This window comes from Hibiscus syriacus, unplaced genomic scaffold (assembly GCF_006381635.1).
Source record: "Hibiscus syriacus cultivar Baekdansim isolate YM2019G1 unplaced genomic scaffold, ASM638163v2 tig00004072_pilon, whole genome shotgun sequence".
Lineage (NCBI taxonomy): Eukaryota > Viridiplantae > Streptophyta > Magnoliopsida > Malvales > Malvaceae > Hibiscus > Hibiscus syriacus.
This window is the reverse complement of record NW_024061998.1, coordinates 1,818,280-1,840,021: the sequence shown is the minus strand read 5'-3', so window position 1 is coordinate 1,840,021 and position 21,742 is coordinate 1,818,280. Positions and strand designations below refer to the sequence as shown.

At 32.6% G+C, this 21,742-nt stretch overlaps 2 protein-coding genes across 5 annotated transcripts; one reads left to right on the top strand and one right to left on the bottom strand.

Annotated features, from left to right (window-relative positions):
- Positions 1–96: 96 nt before the first annotated feature.
- On the top strand, positions 97–20,809 carry LOC120189445 (polyadenylation and cleavage factor homolog 4-like). Of its 4 annotated transcripts, none has more exons than XR_005522521.1 (8): positions 97–623; positions 701–802; positions 899–1,156; positions 2,029–2,826; positions 3,238–3,554; positions 3,657–4,179; positions 4,258–5,005; positions 20,797–20,809. XR_005522521.1 is itself a non-coding variant. In XM_039192734.1 (7 exons), the coding sequence occupies exons 1-7, from the start codon at positions 336–338 to the stop codon at positions 5,314–5,316; spliced, it is 2,982 nt and encodes a 993-aa protein (XP_039048665.1). In that variant the 5' UTR covers positions 97–335; the 3' UTR covers positions 5,317–5,714. The 4 variants fall into 4 exon arrangements, 2 of the variants coding, with proteins under 2 accessions (XP_039048665.1, XP_039048672.1); XR_005522519.1 differs by lacking the exon at positions 20,797–20,809 and adding exons at positions 5,272–5,373; positions 5,484–5,714 and having other exon boundaries at positions 3,238–4,179; positions 4,258–4,806; XM_039192734.1 differs by lacking the exon at positions 20,797–20,809 and adding an exon at positions 5,272–5,714 and having other exon boundaries at positions 3,238–4,179; positions 4,258–4,806.
- On the bottom strand, positions 9,642–11,347 carry LOC120189468 (tryptophan synthase beta chain 1-like). The gene is made up of 4 exons (XM_039192750.1): positions 10,997–11,347; positions 10,110–10,906; positions 9,918–10,012; positions 9,642–9,840 (listed from the first exon to the last, which is right to left on the bottom strand). Exons 1-4 carry the CDS (start codon positions 11,309–11,311, stop codon positions 9,674–9,676), a joined length of 1,374 nt encoding a protein of 457 aa, XP_039048681.1. The 5' UTR covers positions 11,312–11,347; the 3' UTR covers positions 9,642–9,673.
- Positions 20,810–21,742: the final 933 nt, after the last annotated feature.

The window sequence follows — 21,742 nt, the reverse complement described above, 5'->3', positions numbered from 1 at the left end:
AAATGATTATTTGCGTAGTTTACCCTTATTATTATTAAATTATTACTATCTTCTCTCGTATTAGGGGGGCAAAAAGGAAAAGAGGGAAAACGAAGAGTACCAGACTCATATTTGTAGCACACTAGAACAGCTTCTGTTTCTATTTCGATGCTGGCAATAAAAACCCTAATTTAATCCTCATCGATTCACGATGGGCCGCAACCCCTAATACTTGACCATTTCGGCTCTTTCTCTGATACATGTATGGAATCAGAGAAACATCGCACTTACCTGAAAAAACCTAGAAATTTCTCAATTCCCTCACCTCAACCAATAGCCACAGTAGCAATAACAGCATGGCCGTATCCAATGAACTAGCGCAAAAGCAACTGCCCTCCATATCGGAACGGTTTAAAGCTTTATTAAAGCAACGGGAAGATGAACTCAGGGTTTACGGCGGTGTTGCAGATGAAGATGTGGGGGAAACGCTAACTACGAAGGATATTGTTCAGCTTTACGAGATTTTGTTATCGGAACTAACTTTTAATTCGAAGCCGATAATTAATGATCTTACGATCATTGCCGGTGAACAGCGAGAGCACGGGGAAGGCATTGCCGATGCTATTTGCGCACGGATAATTGAGGTTTGTTAAAAACTAGGTTTTCCGTTGCAATTGCCAAGTCATTTGAACATAATTAATTTGAAATGCATTGCTTTCAGGTTCCAGTAGAGCAGAAACTTCCTTCTTTATATCTATTAGATAGCATTGTGAAAAACATTGGCCGAGACTACGTTAGGCATTTCTCTTCCCTTTTGCCAGAGGTGAGTCTATGGCAATATTTTTGATGAACTTCATTACTATTAGCTTGATATTCATTATCTTTATTTGGTTAATTATTTTGGTTTTCATTTCTTTAGGTTTTTTGTGAGGCATACAGGCAAGTTAATCCTAACTTGCATCCTGCAATGCGGCATTTATTTGGCACTTGGTCTACAGTGTTTCCGCCTTATGTCCTTGGTAAAATCGGGATGGAGTTGCAATTTTCTCAATCGGCAAACCAGCAATCATCTACTGTAACTTCCTTGCAGTCTTCCAAATCTCCTCGTCCAATACATGGCATACATGTTAATCCTAAGTACTTGCGGCAGTTTGAACAGCAGTCAGGTGCAGATATTGTAAGCGATGCTAAACTCTGTTATTTGTATCCTCTGTTTTATTAGCTTGCACATTGCTCTATTCTGTAGTTGTATGCACATGCACTGTTTAGGATATAACTGCAAATCATGTTTTCTTTTGAAAATTTCTTTGAATTAGATGCTGCTAGCAGTTATAGATCCTATTGACATAATTTCTTTTGGTACTTGAGGAAAGTGATAACTTAAATCTGAATTTGATATTGATCACTTGGGATAGGCTGGAATGAGGGTAGAGTTGTCAGGATGTTAAGGACACTTGATATGTTAAGATTTTGTTGTGTTAAGTTATTTGCTGAGAATTAGTTGGAACATTGTTATGAGATGAGAGCTTAACATGGGCCTGCAGCAAGTGAAAATATGGCTTGTTTTATCTTCTGTTCATTGAGTGAGCAGCATGATACCAGGTTTTTTAGTTCTAGAACTTAAAGAGAAGAACAATCTATAAGTGCAATTACTTTAAGAAACTTGCAAATCTAAAATCCAATTCTATTGGAACAACTGGGCTATTAACTTACTATTCTGTTTTGAGGGAATGCGGTGTTTGTTGTCTTTTCAACTGTGCTTTTATGGTTTTGGTGATTAAATTTCCTTTTCCCTCCTATTCCTTTCCAATTTTGTGTTGAGCTTTGTGCTTCTTTTTCTTGTTAAATTTTGTTTAGAATGACTTTATTTTGACACAAATCTTTTGCCTTTTTGCTGTTGATTAAGATGGTTAGCTTCGACTGATAAACATATTGGGAAATCTTTTTAAATCATATGTTTTCCCTTTCATTGTATATGCATCTATATTATGGCTTGCTTGCTTTGCACAGAATAGCATCTGAAGTGTGAAATGTTCTTAATCATTGCAGAATACTCAGCATGTAAGAGGCATGTCTGCTGGTCAAAAATTGTATGCTCAAAAACAAACCATTGGATACGATGAATTTGATTTTGATCATACTCCGTTTCCATCCTCACATGTTGGTGTGCAAAGATTGAGCTCAACTGGAAATGTTGGGCGTACTTCTGTTACAATTGGGGCAAACAAGCCACAACATTTTTCAGTTTCCAAAGTTTCAGGACCCTTGTCACAATCAACGATTGAATCTGATAGACTTTTATCATCAGAAGTTGATGATCTGCCATCAGATGATTCTCCCAGAAGGTTTTCTGAGATAGCCTCTCCATCTCGACCTGGCTTTGATTTTGGACGTGGAAGAGGGACCGTTAGAGACGAGGAAACAAGGGAATGGCAGAAGAAGAACTTTCGAGGCGATTACCATAATTCTTCCGAAAGTTCTTTGAATTCATACAAGCTTAATAATGGAAATGAGCGTCAAACACTCAGGGCTTTAATAGATGCATATGGTAATGATAGAGGACAAGGAATGTCTAACAGCAAGGCTGTACAGGTTGAACGGCTGGATGCAAATGGATTGGGCAATAAGGTGGCTCCAAGATCATGGCAGAATACTGAAGAAGAAGAGTTTGATTGGGAAGATATGAGCCCAACATTAGCAGATCGAAGGAACAATGAATTTTCAGTGTCATCTGTTCCAACTTTTGGAAGTATTCGAGCAAGACCTGCCGGATTAGAATCTAGGAGCAGTCACACCCTTGTTGATGATTCTTCAGCAATTCCTGAAGATGTTGTTCCTTCCTTGAGTGTATGCATGTTCAACTTTTATCTGTTTCCTTTGTTGTTCAGGCATCCTTGTTTTTAAATTTTAATACAACTGAAGATATATGTACTTGGAAAAGCTTGCTTCCACTCCCTCTCTTTTTTCTACTAATGTAGACTGGTGGCTATTTCTAGTTTTCATCAGTTGATATTTTCTATCACCTACCTCTAAATTAGTTTTTTGTAGGTGACGCAAATCAAGAGGATTTGTGTCCTGGTGCAGCCTGTTCAGCTTTCCATGCTTTTCATTTCTGTTGTTCTGTCCATTCTGGATTTCTGGAAACCATTTCCTTTTATAAATTTATAGATTGTGGTGTCTTTCTTATGTATTTGACACTTGTGTAGTTGTTGGTTATATTCTTTCTTACATTTACACGTTTTAATATGTTTTCTGCAGTCTGGTCGTGGATTAAATCAGACTCAACGTTCTTGTTATCCTCAGGATGCTTGGAGTTCTTCGTACCCTTTTCCCCAGTCATCACATCACCTTCATGCCAAAGGAAGAGGAAGGGATTTCCAAATACCCTTTTCAGCTAGTGGTATATCCTCCTTAGATGATGACAAAATTGTCTCTCCTATTGAGAAATTACCTGAGGGTGGTTCACAATTTGTAAAGCCTCCAGCTTTTGTGCCAAGATCTGCTTCTTCTAGCCTTGACGCTGTTACTGTTGGAGCCCAGCCAGCCATTTTACCAACTACAACTGGGGTATGGCCTCCAGTAAATGTTAATAAATCTCAACCACCAACCGTGCGCTCTAACTATTCACTGCAGCAGCATGGTAGGAATCACTTTGATTCACTGAATCCTGTCATGAATCCAGGTCAAAAAAAATATCCATATATGCCTGAACAGTTTGATAGTTTTGAAAGCAAGGATCAGAGCTTGACAGCGGCGCCACAATTGCCTGGACAACGTCCTGCATTGCAACAGCGGATGCGGAACTCGTTGCATGGAACTTCTTTGCAGCCACACTTTCCTCATGAGGTTCGTGATGGTTTCCTTTCATCAGCACCTGGACCTTTCCCACCTCGATTATTGGCACCATCCTTGAATCATGGATATGCTCCTCAAATGCATGGTGGTATGGTCCCATCTAACCCAATACCTGTTGGACGGCCTCCTTTATTGATCCCAAATATGCCCACTGGCTCATTACATTTCCGGGGGGGAGCCATGCCATCTCACCCTCCTGGTCCTCCAGCTTCTCAAATGATGCCTGCCAGCCAAAATGCAGGTCCACTGCTTCCTAACCAACCTCAGGGTGGTGCATTTTCTGGTTTGATTGGTTCCCTCATGGCTCAAGGTTTGATTTCATTGGCGAAATCAACTCCTATACAGGTATATATTTAGATGAGGTTCTTCTGTGGGATTGTATTTCAATGAGATTGTATCTCAATGAAGCAACTTATTTTGTAGGATTCTTTGGGACTTGAGTTTGATGCAGAACTCCACAAGATGCGACATGAATCTGCTATAAGTGCTTTATATGCTGATCTTCCAAGGCAGTGCACAACATGTGGCCTTCGGTTCAAGTCCCAAGAGGAACATAGTAGTCATATGGATTGGCATGTAACAAGAAATCGGATGTCTAAGAACCATAAGCAGAAACATTCCCGGAGGTGGTTTGTGAGTGCAAACATGTGGCTTAGTGGTGCGGACACTTTGGGAACTGGTACAGTTCCTGGGTTTTTACCCGCCGAGGACATAGTAGAAAAGAAGGATGACGAAGAATTGGCAGTTCCTGCTGATGAAGATCAGAGTACATGTGCATTATGTGGTGAGCCTTTTGATGATTTTTATAGTGATGAAACAGAGGAGTGGATGTATAGGGGGGCTGTCTACATGAATGCACCCAATGGATCAATTGAAGGCATTGATAGGTCACAGTTAGGTCCCATAGTGCATGCTAAATGCAGGTCAGAAACTAGTGTGGCTCCCCCTGAAGATCTTGTAGGGTATGATGGGGTATGTATTTTTATTTTTACCTCTAAATTGCATTGCCATATTAGTTTTCCTTGTTGCCAATATCATCTTTTATTAGACTATTTCTGTTATTTCATCATATTCAATTCCATTTCTAGTTGAAGCTGAAATGCGATTTTTGTGTAGATCATGGAAAGAAAATATGTTGTGGAATTGAATACTGATAATTTTTAGAAGTGAAGTTGGATGATATGCTCTTCTCATTTATATATTTTGGCATTAAATTATGGGAGATAAGTTTCATCTGGCTTGTTTGTTTTCAGGAATACAGAAATTTACCAAGATTATAACTGCTTTGGAGTGTTTCTGGTTTCCTGCAACTATAGACATGTTTTGATGATTCTTATTTCCTTGCTTTTTTAAATGCTGAGGGGGTGTCGTGCAAGACTGGTTCTGCAAATATATATATTTTGTTCTGTCTTATATTTTTCTTCTCGTTACTTGCAGGGAGATTCTGAGGACAGTAGTCAAAGAAAAAGATTGCGGACTTAATCTTATTAGATCGGCGTCTAAGCTTTTATGTCACTTCGTTTGAGTTTCACCTTAGTGGTATGCTCTTTCTAAGTTTTATGTTAGTTCTGGTGGTTGCAGCAGCTTGGCTACGTGCCAAAACCATGTACATGTATAGTTGATCTTGTACTATGCACATTATCTTGCAGCAAAAGGGTTACAGATTCGATCGGAGCCTTAGTTTTGTTGCACTCTCCTTGTTTCTCTTATCGTCTTGACGACAGTAGTCACAGCTAGCATCTTGAAAATGTTGTATGGGGAAGTATTGCTTTGTTTGTTTACTGTGCCATTTCGAGTTTCGACCCCTGTATGTAGTTCCCGAACTTGCTGCGAACGAATTCACGATATTTAACTTATGCGTCCGAGTTTTCTTTGTTCTTTTTTCCTGTATTTTGATATTCTGCAGGGTCACATGGAAAGCTTCAATTGCTGATGCTGTTAGAAAGGCTCTTTTGATTGAATCAGCGACAGAACACCGACTGATTAGACTCCTTTTGGTTGTGGGATTTGGTTAGTTTTGTTTCCAAAATAATGGATATTGAATTGTTGAAATTATCTTCATTTATATCAGTTCATGTTTCTAGTGGGCCTCAATTAAAAAATTGGCCTTGTTTTGTTCTTTTTATGGTTTGCATTTTATGTTTGAACAAACCGATTTATTCACGTCAGGCTACAACGCGCTAAAATGATCGTAAAATACAAAGGTTTGAACAAATAGAAAAAAAAATATCAAAAGCGTAACTTTTTAAAGGATATTACGGGTTAAAATATGTCATAATGTAATATTCTTGGTTGTAATCAAAATTAATCATTTGCATAGCATTTTAGGTTGGATAAAATAATATTTTAAAATATTTGTCGGCAAATTATTCTTAAATTAAATTGTTACAAATTAAGTTTAGATTAGACTATCACATAACCAACTAATTCATCAAGATTCTTCCAATCCCTTTGTTTTAAATTCCTCGCTACCTTAAGTACTCCAAAATACCTCCCTGACATCTTAATGTGTGTTAAGCTTTAATCAAAATAATAATAACAATAATAATGTGTGTTAAGCTCACAATATTCCTCCTGCAACTTGTTAGGATTCTTAATTTAAGAATTTATCATTTAGATTGCATTCTTGTGTTTATGGGTTTATTATTTAAAACAATTGATTTTTTAATCTTATAAATTTATATTAAAATATTTATTTTCCTTACTTTGTGTTATTTAAGAATATTAATCCTCGATGATAAAGTATTATGAACTCTATAAATATGTAATGTCCGATGATCATACTTGGTAAACAATAAAATATAACCCACAAAAAATATCCTTGGAAGAATTTAAAGTGAAAATAGCTTCGATTCATGCGAATACGTGGTACGATTGATTTGAATCATGCTAGTGCGTTCCTAATATAAAAGTGACATTGTTATTCACTTTGGGTCATCTAAACATGAAAATTTTAATGGAGAACTGGACAATATTAGAATATCAAAGTCGATTTGTGCGACTATCAAATTGGGTAGACATATTCATTGAAGGCCATAATCCTGATATTCGGTGTCCTACCAAAACCATATAAATATTTTTCAATTGAATCATTGATGATCTCAAGACAGCATCCTTATGAGGAAAACATATGAAACAAGGAACAATGCCCTACATTAACAACAAAAATACTTTTCGTCCCCCCTTTCTACATACATACATACATACATACATACATACATTAGCTTTATATATAAAAGGGTTTGTCTCTATTCATATCAATCATCGAGTTTTTTTTCCCAAATTAATCTTTAAATGATTTATTTTGTCCACGTTAGTTTTAATTTTTTAAAATATATTTTTATTAATTAAGAATAATAACTTGTAAGAAAGTTAGAAGTTGAAATTGGAGATACCAATACAACAAGATAAAACTATGATTCTTTTGTAAAATATATTGATGTTCTTCGTCCTAGCCTTTTAGTTTTGTAAAAGTGAAAATTTTGTATTTTCAAGATCCTTCCATCATGGTTATTTTCTCTACTGTTTCACTTCCTGTGAAAATTGACTCCGACTATTTCTAATACCACCGGTTGCTGAAAACTCTATGTTATTGTTTCATTCATTATTCGATTATGCCATTTTAATTAGTTGATACATTAGTTTATTAATCGAAAAGTGTACTTTGCTTCTAAGCGAAGTTATCTTACATCAAAATCTATCGAATGATCCCAATGATAAAAGAAAATGTTATTCTCTTTAAAATTCCGAGTTTGACCAATTGCGTCTGTAAGGTGTATATATTGTCAATTGATTAAAATTTTTTTGAGCAGATAACACCTTATAATCACTCGCGAACTATTAAAAAACTATCTACACTAACGTGAAGTAATTTGTTTCTAATCTCTCTTTATAAATGAATATATTTACATTTATTATTTTATGGGTAACTATATCATTGACCACTAAACTATTTAGCCCTTTTATCATCGATTTTTTTAATTTTGTCAATCAAACCACCAAACTATTTAGCCCTGTCACTTTTATCATCGATTTTTCAATTTTGTCAATCAGATCACTAAACTATTTAAAAGATGTCAATCAAACCACTTGTCGTTAATATTTAACGTAGCAATGACATGGAAGTTAACAAGATTGGTATAATTATACATTTGTTAGTAAATATTTATACATTCGATCAATTTGATCCTAACTTTAATGTCATTCAACCAATTAGACGGTGACACATAGAAAAATCATTGTTAAACCTAACTCTTTAGCTAGAATAGAAAAATCATTGGTAAAGCACATGCGATCCATGTCAAGAAGCTGGTCTTTTTTAGAAGAGGAAAAGGAAAATATCAAAAAGCAAAGGAGAGAAATATGGAAGGCAGATTATTTTTAGTATATCAAACGATATTATAAAGGTCACTATTTACAAGTAAAATAGAGGGGACAGAATAGTAAAAAGGTTGGTAATTCCTAAAAGAATGACAGCAGTCATAAAATAACGAGTATACTTAATACTCGATAAATTAATAATATTTTTAAAATAATGATTTTTATCATAAATTAATAATTTTAATAAATTAATAAGATAATAATTTTTCTGAATATTAAATTTCTTCGATAGTACAAATGAATAAGTCTGTAAAATTACCAATATAACTAGGACAACTTAATAAATTATGATTATATTGTTGTTTGCTTCTTCTTAAAATCTAAATCAAATTGTATTTCATCTCTAACTTTCCTTACTGCATCCAAAAATTTTGATGTTGCGTTCTTAAAATTTAATTAGTCACATTGTACATAAACATCATTCAATTAGTCAATATAATTTATACGTTTTATTCGTGAAGAATAATGTAGGTTCACTTGATCATAAAAAATCTATTTAAATTAATAAATTATTAATTTCTCAATTAATTAATAACTCTTTGAATTAATAAAATTATGTGGTCCCGACATGATTAATTTTCAGAGGTTTTACTGTATTTATAACTAGCTATATTTCTCAACAGTCGTACACATCTACATTTTTCCTACGATTACAAAGGATTATATTACTTCTTTATATTACCACTTTAAGGGGCTAAATTAAAAATTTTAGAAGTGGATAAGGCCTAATAAAAGTTTTTAAACAAATTTAAGGAATTAAAGGAATTTTTTTCTAAAAAAAAGTTAAGAGCAACAATGAGATTTTTAAAACTTTTGGTGGGAATAGTTAAAGTATTAAAAAAATTAAGAATTTATAAAATTTTGGGAGGGATTAATTAAGTTTTTTATTTTAATTTTGAGGGGTTAAAAATAAATTTTCCAAAATTATGGGGGCATTTCCCCTCTCCTAGGCCAAACTGCGCCCATCCTTGTCTGCACATTTATGTTGAGGCTTTCTCATTGCTCTTTGCTTCTCCTTTGAAATCCTATCCACTAATATTGCTACATCTAGAAGTGGTCCTTAAGTCCTTTTCATAAGAAATGATAAATTATGTTTAAATTTATTATTTATTTCTTTTTATAATTTTATAAGGGTAAATTATACGAATGACCACCCAATTATAGGCTTGGAGTTATGACCATTTTCAAAATTAAATCACTTAATTATTTAATTGGTTTTAATATAGCTACATGCTGTTAACATTTAACGATAATGCTTATGAGGCAGTTAACAAAATTGGTATAACAATGATGCATGCCACCTCTTGATTGGATAGAAAATAAATCAACGAGAATTTACATTTGGAGAGGTTTGAACCTAGGTCTCTTGGCTAGAACAAAAGTAGTTTTTAAAAATGATATATAATCATTTAATTTATTAATGACACAAAATTATATATAGTGTTAATCTTGGATGTGGTTAGTATTGGGAGACGATGGCAGCGTCTTTATCTCCACGGCCGCTGATATTAACGACAACCTTGGTCCCATGTGGAAGAGTAGGGCATAGTTTCTCTAGGAAAGCCAATGCATGTGACGCCTCTAGCGCCGGGAATATTCCTTCCAATCGGCATAGCCGTCGATATGCTGCACATATTCATCTCTTCTTAATTATCCTTCAATTTTAAACAACAACAAGAAGAAAACACTTTGTGGCAGCTTACCGTCGACAGCTTCTTTGTCGGTGGCAGTATGAAACTCGGCTCGACCAGTTTCTTTTAAAAAGCTCACCTCCGGTCCAACCCCTGGATACTCCAGCCTGCTCGTCATTTGCATCAGTTAATTTGGCATTAAATTTGGTGTTTTGATTCTGAAAATGGAACAATATATATTTCACATGGAAGTAAAGGACGTACCCTACACCAATGGAATGGGGACCCAGAATTTGTCCTTCATCATCTTGTAAAAGATAACTCATAGCTCCATGATACACCCCCACATCTCCCCTTGCTAAAGTCGCAGCATGTTTGCCACTATCTAGCCCAAACCCACCGGCCTCCACCCCTATCAACCTTACATCTTCGTCCTTTATGAACTCATGAAATAAACCTAAAGCATTGGACCCACTCCCTATGCAAGCCACCAGCACATCTGGCTTCCCACCCCATTTCTCCATGGCCTGCCTTCTCGTTTCCTTTCCGATGACCGATTGAAATTCACGCACCATGCTCGGACACGGATGAGGCCCTACAGCCGTTCCCGTCAGATAATAGCTCGTTTCTAGTTCCCCAACCCACGCTCTAATGGCTTCCGAACTCGCGTCTTTGAATGTTCCATGATCAACAGGTTCAACTCTAGCACCGAGAAGCTTCATCAATTGGACATTGGAGGCTTGTTTTTCCATATCAGTAGCCCCCATGAAGATGGTACAGTCTAGTGAAAGCTTTGCACATGCTGCGGCTGTCGCAACTCCATGCTGGCCAGCCCCGGTGGCTGTCACTATGGTTTTCCGGCCCATCCGTTTAGCAATCATCGCCTGCGCTATGGCGTTGTTTATTTTGTGAGCACCGCCGTGGTTTAGATCCTCTCTCTTTAGATAAATCTCCGGTCCTTCGCCGTGGCTGTTCTTGTTGTAGTGATCCGTCAACCGCTGAGCAAAGTATAACGGCGTCTCTCTTCCGACGTAGTCCCTTAATGCTGTTGCCAGATCCTCCTGCAACAAACATGCACGATCTTTAAGTTTGAAAACATGTTAAATCACAGTTACTGTGATTCAAATATTCAACATCAAACATAAATTAACCTGAAACCCAGAATCATGCAAAACCAAGTTGAACTCAGCTTCAAGTTTGCCTAAACAAGTTATAAGTGTCTCGGGCACATATTTTCCCCCAAACTTTCCAAATTTCCCAGGAATATTTTTAACAACCTCTTTCTTATCAACGGTTCCAACAGATGAAAGAGGGTTGTTTATGGTCAGAACGGGCAGTGTTTGAGGGATCATCGGCAGGGAAACAACGGAAGTAGTGCCTGCTTTCGTGTCAACAGTGGGATGCTTAGTGGTGGAACCGGAAATTAATTGATGGTTGAAGGAAAGAGCGTTTCTACTGAAAGCCATTGTCTTTGTTTCTTAAAGGTAAGTTTCAGTGCTGCAAATAGGGATGATCTTTTAGTGTGAAAGAGTGATGGGTATTTATAGAATCGGAAGGGAAGGTTGTTGATGAATACACTTTAGTATCTTGTGGACGCCAATGCGACAATATCAACATATCTTATCATAAAGGATAGAAGAGTCAAAATGATGTTTTATAATATCAACATAGTTTATTTTTGTAAGCGGGATAAATTTTCATTTGATTTTTGAATTTAGATATTTTCTCAAGACAATTTTAGATAGGTTTTATTGAGTTTTTTTCATATTAATCTTTAAATTTATACACTCCATCTAGGTTAATCTTTAGATTTTATATATCTAATTGGTTAAAATTGAAAATTATAATAAGTAAATTACTTAAATAACCACCCAACTATGGGGTTGGTAAATGATCACCATTTTTAAATTTAAGCCCAACACAGTATGACCATTGAACTATTTAAGTGGTATCATTTAAGCCACATGTCATTAAAATCTAACGATGAGATGATGTGACAATTAACATAAATTTATATAATTATACATTTGATCCTCAATACTTGTATAATATATTAATGTTGGTTAGGAGTCAGTAGATAGTCATGACACGTGTCAGTAGTGTCATGTGTCACCACTTAATTGGAGGAAGTTTTTTTTATTAATTTTAATTTATTTAATTAAATTTATTTTTATCTAATCATAGAGTAACATGTGTCACCTTTAATTGGAAAGAAAATAAATAAATGATAACTTGAAATTAGGGGGGGGGGTTAAACTTGGGTTCTTTAAGGGATGGAAATGAGGTGCCCAAACCATTGAGCTAATTGCTTCATTTGGTTTAATAATTACACCAACATTTATTTATCTCATAATATTATTAGTGATATAAAAATAAAGAAATAAAAATATTTAAATGATATTTAACTATCAATATTTTATATTTTTAAAACAAATCAGAATAAGTTTATTATCTTATTTTTAAAACCAAATTCGATATTTTTTTATATTTTAAACAAAATTTCTGGAAAAAGCCTATAATATAAAAATAAAAATATTTTTTATAAATTTAAACTAAATAAATTTTTATAATTTTAAATAATTGAATTTAATGTAAGATTTAAAATTAAAAAGAAAAAATGTTTAATTTTAAATCTTTTTTTTTTGAAAGAATTTCATTTTTGCTTGCGTCATATATTTTTGGATTAAGTCAAAATTGTTTTAGGTTTTTCCTTTTTTCCTCCGTCTTTGTTTTCATTTCTCTCGATTGTGATGAAAACTTCAGCGCTCGATTTTAATCCTCCCTTGTTTTTACATGCTTATGATGTACCTGGATGTCTTCTTATTTCTCACCAGCTCCTTAGTATCGAATATTATAGCATTTGGAGCAGATCCATAAATATTATCTTGCTTGCCAAAAACAAATTAGGTTTTATCAATGATAATTGCACGAAGGAGAATTTTGACAAGATCTTACATCTGAAGTAGGAGAGGTTAGAGGTGTAATGCAATCGTTTTATCTTGGCTTTTCAACACAGTGAGGAAAGAACTCTCAATTGGTATCGTTTTCGCCTCTAGTGCTGCTTTGGTGTGGCAAGATTTGAACGAGAGGTTTGATATTGTAGATGCATCCCGCACGTTTTTCTCCATCGTGAAATAGCCGTATTGATGCAAGGTGATTCCACTATATCTGCCTATTTCACTCGCCTTAAACTTTGGGACTAGTATGGAGCTTTGGTACTGTTTTCTTCTTGTGGTTGTGAATTCTCGCAGAGAAATTCTCTCCATTAAGCACAACAAAGGCTTTTTCAGTTTCTCATGGGTCTCAATGAAGCATACTATGTCGTTCAAAATCAGATCCTATAATAATATGTGTAGGTAATATAACATATATTAATCCCTCTCATATAGTATGTATAAATATTAATATCTATTCTAATAAAATAAAATTAAAGAAAACAACGAGACATATATATATAAACTTACCTATAATAATATGTATACGTAATATAACATATATTAATCCCTCTCATATAGTATGTATAAATATTAATCTCTACACTAATAAAATTAAATTAAAGAAAATAACTAAAAATATAAAATCTCGGCCAAAATTACGGACACAAATGAGTATCTATACTTGAATTTATATAAATCTGAATTAAGGTCAATTTATTAAATTGAAAACTTTTTGTATCCGACCTTTTCAGTTTTTAGAAAAGTAATGATTTTTTTTAAATTTTTTTTAAATTTTCACATATTTTTATTTTTTTTTCTTGAAATCATGTTTTCTTAATGATTTTCTGTTTTTAAGAAAAAAAATTCCATTTTTAATACCAAACGTAGTTTTATTTATTTTTTTGAATAATTTGAGGTAATTACAAGACAATATCTATTCAAAATTTTTAATTAATTGTTGACAATGCACACACAAAATACACACTTTACAAATATAACAGTTTAAATTTAAAATTTCTAATAAAAACAACATCCTTATCCTTGGAAACTTAAAAAATGTAAATATAGATTTGTGTGTTGTGTGTTTAAAATTTGTACTTCACATTTTAAGGGTAAATTATGCATTTAGTACCTAAACTATTAATTTAGTCTATTTTAGTATCTAAATTTTTAATTTTTCAAAATCATATCTAAGTTTAGTTTTTTTTTTCATTTTAGTACCTTATTCAAAATTTAATGTTAATTTTTGAAAAAAAAATAAAACTTTAGTTGCTAAAACGAACTAAACTAATAGTTTAGGTACTAAGCATGTTACTTTTTCAACGGTGATGTACTAAAATAAAATAAAATAAAAACTAAACTTTAGGTATGATTTAAAAAAAATAAAAGTTTAAATACTTTATACACTAAAATGATAGTTTAAGCACTAAATATGTAATTTATCCTTTTCAATTTGTTTTTCTTTTCTTAAAAAACGTCATCTTCCATGTGGTACCGTCCCACGTTCACTGTGTTGAGGCTTGTAAAGATTAAATAAAACATGTGTTAATTAGGAATGGAATTTTCAAATATTTGGGCACGAAGCCAGCTATTCTAATTGTTAGATATATTGTTGTTATTTTAGAGGTTTTAGGTTTGATCAATAATCAGTGGCGGAACTTGGTCTTTCTTGTGTTCTGTCACGGCCAGCAACTACAGAATATAAATATATGGTTGTAGTTAATATTTCAGGTATGCAAATCGAATAATCAATTAATTACATGTACATATTTCATTATTTTAATATTAATATAAAATTAAATATCTAAATAAAAATAATTTAATATAATTACTATTTTACAAATAAAATTTAAATTAAAAATAAGAATTGAAATTTTCAAATATCTGGCTGTAGCTAATATTTCAACTCAAATCAGATCCATAAATCCTTGTAATTAGCGGACCAAATGGCAAATATACGGATGGCAATTTTTTTTTTTTTAAAAAATAATATCTATTTTTTCTTCTTTCGGAACGAATCGAATATTAGAAGTTGGGTATTTTTGAACCCTTTACATTAACTAATACGAGATAATTGACTTTGGTGCAATCAAAATACACAAGAAACATTTTACAAAAAAAAAAAAACATAAGAAACACGTGACACAACTTGCTTGCAATTAGTCATCCGATGTGAACATTGTAAGGGAGATGGGCCGCATTTGAGGGTTGCCGGTTCCATACCAAATTGTCACGTCTCAGTCTCAATTGTTATGGCTCAGCTTTGTCCCATTAAATCACGTTGGCAAAGAAAAGATTATAACAACTATTTGTATACATGTTGAATCAAAATTAATTTAACTGGTTGATCCCACCAAATAAAAGTCACATTTTTATCATTAATTTAATGTATTTTAAATTTAAAAATATTATATTATATTATTATTATTTTTTAAATAGTCTAATGTAATTATAAGATAATATTTATAGATAACCTTTCTAAGTTAATGACAACACACATTCTGTAAACGCAATTATTCGAACTCGAAATCTCTAAAGAGAACAACACTTCTTTTTATCACTAATGTCACTCATTGAATTCTATCACCTTTTTATTATTAACTCAATGTATTTTACATTTAAACATAATATTATAAGGTAAAGTATACAAATTACCCCCGGCTATAGGGTACTGCTTTGTTGAATCTCCCGACTATAGAAAGTTACAAAATAGTCCCTCAGTTATATGATATTGCTTTGTTGAGTCTCCTAACTATTAAAAGTTACAAAATGGTCATTCAACTATTCATATGTTTCAATTTTTTCATTTTTATTAAAAAATTACAACAGTCTGAGCTGGACATTAACATGTTGATTGAGATGACAAAATTACAAACGTTAGATATGTCATTTTTATGCTTGTATGTTGGTGACATACTCATTGTTAAAAGTAACAATGAAATGGTAAAATGTATCAAATACATGTTAAATCTAAGATTTGACATTAAAGATATGGGATTGGTTGATACAATTTTGGGCATCCAAATTAAAAGATCAGCTGAAGACCTTAAACTAACTCAGTCACGCTATGTGGACAAGATTCTTGAGAAATTTAACAAGGATAATTCTAGTGGATCAGTATGTTGCCCCCGCATATAGATACCATACTGGATCAGTACTACCAGTTGACACAACAGGTCGAGTCGAATGATTAATGGAGACAAAGGCAGTTGAAGGATTCACAAATCCTTGTGAACTTTTAACTGAATCTAAACCACCATATGCTTGCATTGGATAGTACCATGGAACCCCCTGATAAAAAGATACTGGACTAAGCATCATAAAATGAGGATTAAAATAATAGAATCCATGAGGAGAAGAAAAAGATGCACTCGTCGAGGGAAAAGGACCACTCATTGCATGCGTGAATGCATGAGCATTTGAAGGTAACTGTCGGTTTCCTGTAGAAACATGAGATGTACTCCACTCTTCACTGCTTCGATTGTCAATGAAAACACCTGTAAAATTCCTATCAAATCGATGATAGCATTTTTGCACCTTATGACCATATTTGCCACAGAGCTGACATTTAAGACGATTTGAATTCTCAAACCGACCTCGACCATGCCCACGATAACTATCACTAGGTTGACCTCGCATAGCACCATCTTGCTTTGTAGTAACAATGGTCTCAGAAAGCTCAGATTCATTCACCTTAGTATCACTTGTAGACCTAGAAACCAAGTTGGTTGAAATTCCTTCAGTGAGAAACGTCGTATGTCGTGATTCACAATCAAACAACATTTCAGTGAGCATATCTAAGTACAAACAATCTCGAGAAGCAATTGCAATAACAGATTCAAATTCCATGGATAGACTGGCAAGGATTACACTGACTTTCTCATGTTCAGTGATCAGACTGCTTGTAGCACATAACATATCACATATGGACTTGATCTTGGCAAGAAATTCATTAACCATCTGACCATCTTTGCGTTGAGAGTGAAGACTATGTCGAAGACACGACACCTTGGCACTTGATCGAGCACCAAACAATCGTGAAATAGTAGTCCAAATAGAATTATCAGAAGTGAGTTCGGTAAGATTCGGTAAGACTTTAGTGCTGACAATAGTAAGCAACCATGATGCTAACAACTTATTTTGTTGCTGATAAAGGTTGAACGTCTGATTGTCCTCAACATGATCAGACTCTGTCGTTGTAACCGCCACAGGAGGCCCACCTTTATCCGAAATGAACCGAAGCAAGCCATAACCATCAATAATGAGAGATACATGATGCTTCCATAGTAAATAGGTATTCTCAGAAAGCTTGACCACATCTTGTTTGGGAATATGCTGAACTGAGGAAATCTCCATCGTACACAACCACATGCAGCAGTAGACTAGAAAAGATTAAGTTCCCAATCCTAGTGACTGATACCATGTTAAAGTATCAAAATAACTCAGTAACCAATGAAAAAGAAACCAAGTATGCATTCTTTCATTCATTTGTAAATCCATGTATTTACAGTAACAGCTCAAGCCTCATTTATACACAAAGAAGAGAATGAAATATAAACTGCGGGAAAATACGTTAAAGGAGAGAGAGTTTGTTAAATCCAAACAACTCTAACTACCTCACGTACTTCACACATGCACACTTGTATTAGATACATGCATACAAGATACATCCATACATCATACACTAACATCATTGAGGGATTGAAAATAGGAATAGTACAAATGTACCATTGTCATTGATTGACTTGCGCTTGTACAAGCATGTATCTTTAACACATATCAAGTGTGTTTTTTTTAAACAAAGTTCACCTTTTTTATATCTATTTCGTCTTTCCCTCTTTCAATATAGGACATAACTTCCCAAAATTATAACTGATGTAGTGTTACTTCATATAAAAATGTTATTTTTTTTAGTAATGTATGCTTTTTATTTAAGGAAAATAGACCTACAAGATCACCTTATGTCTCATTAAAAACTTCTTCAAATAAAAGGGGAAAAAGCACATAATGATGATCAATGTTACAGAATAATCACCTATAAAGATAAAATCTCACAGCAACCGACGATAACAAAACACATTACAAAATACTTTAATTCCCTGATAAACCATTCAACCTTACAAAAGAACAAAAAGACTTAGCACGCTGTATTGTTTATCGACACCCTTCAATATTCACTCCTCTAAATATTTAGAATGTAACAATCAACCTACTAATATGAAGATTGCTCATTTAGATTACTTATCGTGTCTCACTAGGGATTAGATTGCTTATTGTAGGTCCAAAATTTATAATCTGAATATGAGAAAATAGAGATGAACATCTTAATAATCCGATAAAATATGCTTACTCATTTAGGATTAGATTGTTGGGATAAAAGAAATGAGTTGATTCCAAGTGAGATAAGGTTAAGGATGATGTTGGAGATATGTTAAGGTTATTGGATGCTGGTCAGTTGTGTTTGGGCCGAAGAGAGAGAGTGTTGGGTGGCCGGGTGGCAATTCCGGGTAAAGGTTGGGGGATCTGAGTTGTAGGTGATTAGGCCGCTTGTGGGTGTTAGTTTTAATGGGCTTTGATAGGATAGGTGCTAGTTTTCAGCTTGTTGGGCTTCTTGGTTGGCCTGAACAAGGTTTAATTTGGGTCGAACATATACGGGTGATGACAATATTTATATACATTATATTAAATTTATATCAGTATACTATGTTTAATATATCAAATTTAGAAATAAAAATTGATATATAAATACTTTATAGTAGCTTTTTCGTTTTTATGATGTTATTCGATTTGACGAGATTAATCTATATTTAAATCGTTAAACAAATAGGTGGAATTAAACACCCCTAATTCACAAAAGAAAAAGAACAATTGATATGGACGTGATTTTAATTTAAAAATTAATTAAGGATTGTAAGGAAAAATATTATGGTAAACTACACTAATGACCATTTAATTGGAATAACTCTATTTTGATCACCTATCTTTTAATTTTCTCAATTATATTATTTAAATGATGTTAATCAAATATATATTTTTAAATATGAAAAGGAAAAAAAACCAAATTTAATTTAAAAACATAAAAAATTAATTTTTTTGTTTTAAATCGTACATTAACTATATTTTAAAATATATATGAAATGTATTAAATTATAAACTAATGATTAAATTTGTTTCCATGATTTAGGTGTTTCCTTACTCCAAAGTTGTCTTAAGTTCAAGTTCTCCTTTTAGCAGTTTTATTTCCATTTTTCTGGCATTACCTATACTATGAAATATATAGTATATGCTCTAACCATGCTCTAAATATAAGAGTTGGCTAAGTGGTACAAGTGCGTAGATCTTCTCTTTAAGGTTCAAGTTTGATTCCCCTTAATCACTTCTTATTTTAATTTATTTTTCTTTATTTAGATTACAACACATATCATCATTTGATTGGAGGGAAAATTTATTAAATTAAAATTAATAAAAAGATCTTCCAACTAAGTCGTGAAATGTGTCACTATCTAATTGGATGATTAAATCTATTGAATTAATTTAAAATTAAGACTAATTTGATAGAATATGTAACTAATGAGGACTAAATATATCATTATATTAAACCTTTTTAACTATCACATTAGCTATTCCATCAAATGTTAACGGCAGATGGATTGATTGACATCATTGAAATAGTTAAGTGATTTGATTGACTAAATTAAAAGATCAGTGGTCAAAATAGAATATACCTATAGTTATGTGATCATGGTTGTAGTTTACCTGATAATATTCAAGTTGTAATTTAGGTATACATAATTTTCGATTTTGAACTTAAATGCTACAAATTGATAATACTTCACATTTTAGTTGTATTGAATAATAATGTGTGGTTTAGTTGAGAGCTCTAGTGGGCTTTAGAGAAATTTATTAAATGTCATAAGTTAAGAGTTATACGGATTCATGAAATCAAGCCATTAACATAAGGTATTATCAGGGATAAAACTAAAATGAGTAAGAGGAATAGAGTTGTCTAACTTCAAAGTTAATAAAGATTTAGGGGTATAAATGAATAAAGTGTTCGATGAACAGTTTGTAATATGTTCGTATAATGTTTGTTTATATTCGTTTATTAAACTAAATAAACGAATATGAACATAACTTTTATGTTCAATTAATAAACGAATGATCACAGACAAAAGTGTAAGTGGTTTTTTATGTTTACAAACAAGCTCATTTAACAACTTGTTTATAAGCTCACTTGTTGACTCATATTGTATAAGTTCGTTTACCCGGTTCTCATTTCCCTTTTATTCTTTTATATTTTAAATATTGATGAATGTAAGGACTAAATTGAATATAAGATTAACTTTAGAGTTCAAACTGGAAAATTTAAGAAACTTAAGGGTTAATGGTTTAATTTCATCATTTTCTGACCATATAAATGATCATTTTAACAAAAGCTAAACGAATATGTTCATGAACGTCAGATGAGCATGTCTGACAACGCTAAATTAACTGATTACACCTCTAAAAATAAACAAATGAACACAAAAATGATATTAAAAAATTAAACGAACATAAACACGAACTGAACATAAACACTATAAAAAATAAACAAATAAGCATTACTTTATTTGTTTAAGTCAGATTCATTTACATTCATATAATGATCTAACTAGTATTTAATCTTAAAATTTAAAAGATAAGCTTTAATTTAACAAATATTTAAACATAAATCAAAACTATTATTAGATAAAAATATTGAAAAGGGTCGACATGTCCCCTCTCATTCATATGTAATTTTATCATTGGATATTGTATTCAAATAGGGTCATGCGAATCTAAAATATTCAAATAGGTAAAATTATAGAAATGGAAGACTTGCTTTCAACGTATGCATAAATAGTTATTTTACTCTTATTCTTTTTAGAGTATTTTATTTATAAATATTTCATTTTTATAAAAAAAATATATATTACTAATGTGTCATTTTCACATGTATTTAATTATTAATATGATAAATGATATATCATCAAAAGTAATGATGTGATATGTGTTATGTTATTATGATATATGTTATGTCAGTTAAAATAATAATATAATATATGTCACATCAATAATTGAACATATAAAAATATCACGTCAGTAATATATATAACTAATAAACTAACGGTTTTTATATAAAATGTTTTAATCAAATATTAAACCATGGAATTAAAATATTTAAAAAAAATAAAAAGTAAATCGATAATTTATATAGAAGTTTAAGATAACTTTGTCATTATATCAAGAATTAAACCTTATATTTACGCCACACCTACTTCTATACAGTAGTTGAAGAAGCAAGTGTACTATCTTGGCTTATAAACATGACCATGTCTACCAACTCAATGTCATGAATAACTAATTCCTGCAATACTTTCTCTGATAATCGGTAATTCATATACGTACTCGTTAACTTTGTCCGACATGTTAAGAAAATTACAGGCAGCTCTTCATTATACAAAATAAATAAATAACAAATAATGGCTGCTGCAGACTGCAGTAATCAGTTTGTATTTATTACAATTTTCTCCATTATCGTTCCTGCAGACAGCGGCAGTCATCGGCTCCATGGCCATCTACTAGCTGGTACAGTTGTCTAGGGTCTCTACTGTACGACATCGTATTAACTGAGCTTTCGCTGCACTATATAGCAGAAAGCTAAGTTTTCCTTTCTTTAGTGCAAATTCTGAAGTTAACTATATTATTTTACAATATTCTTTTTAGGGTTAATTACATGGTTAATCACTTATCTTTTAGTTTTGTACACTTTTGGTCACTGATTTCAAAATTCATAGGATATGATCACTTACGTTTTTATTTAAACAATATTTGGTCACCACATGTTTGGAGCCGTTAGACCAATAATGTTTTTTTTTTCTGAGTTGGCACTGGTTTGCTAGTTGGATTAAGTTTTTTAATAAAATAATAAAATGATATAAA

Coding starts and splice junctions, on each gene's coding strand:
- LOC120189445 (XM_039192734.1), top strand. CDS start 336: ATGGCCGTATCCAATGAACTAGCGCAAAAGCAACTGCCCTCCATATCG. Junction 624..700: donor TTTGCGCACGGATAATTGAG/GTTTGTTAAAAA, acceptor CATTGCTTTCAG/GTTCCAGTAGAGCAGAAACT. Junction 803..898: donor TCTCTTCCCTTTTGCCAGAG/GTGAGTCTATGG, acceptor TCATTTCTTTAG/GTTTTTTGTGAGGCATACAG.
- LOC120189468 (XM_039192750.1), bottom strand. CDS start 11,311: ATGGCTTTCAGTAGAAACGCTCTTTCCTTCAACCATCAATTAATTTCC. Junction 10,907..10,996: donor TGCATGATTCTGGGTTTCAG/GTTAATTTATGT, acceptor TGTTTGTTGCAG/GAGGATCTGGCAACAGCATT. Junction 10,013..10,109: donor CCCCATTCCATTGGTGTAGG/GTACGTCCTTTA, acceptor AATGACGAGCAG/GCTGGAGTATCCAGGGGTTG.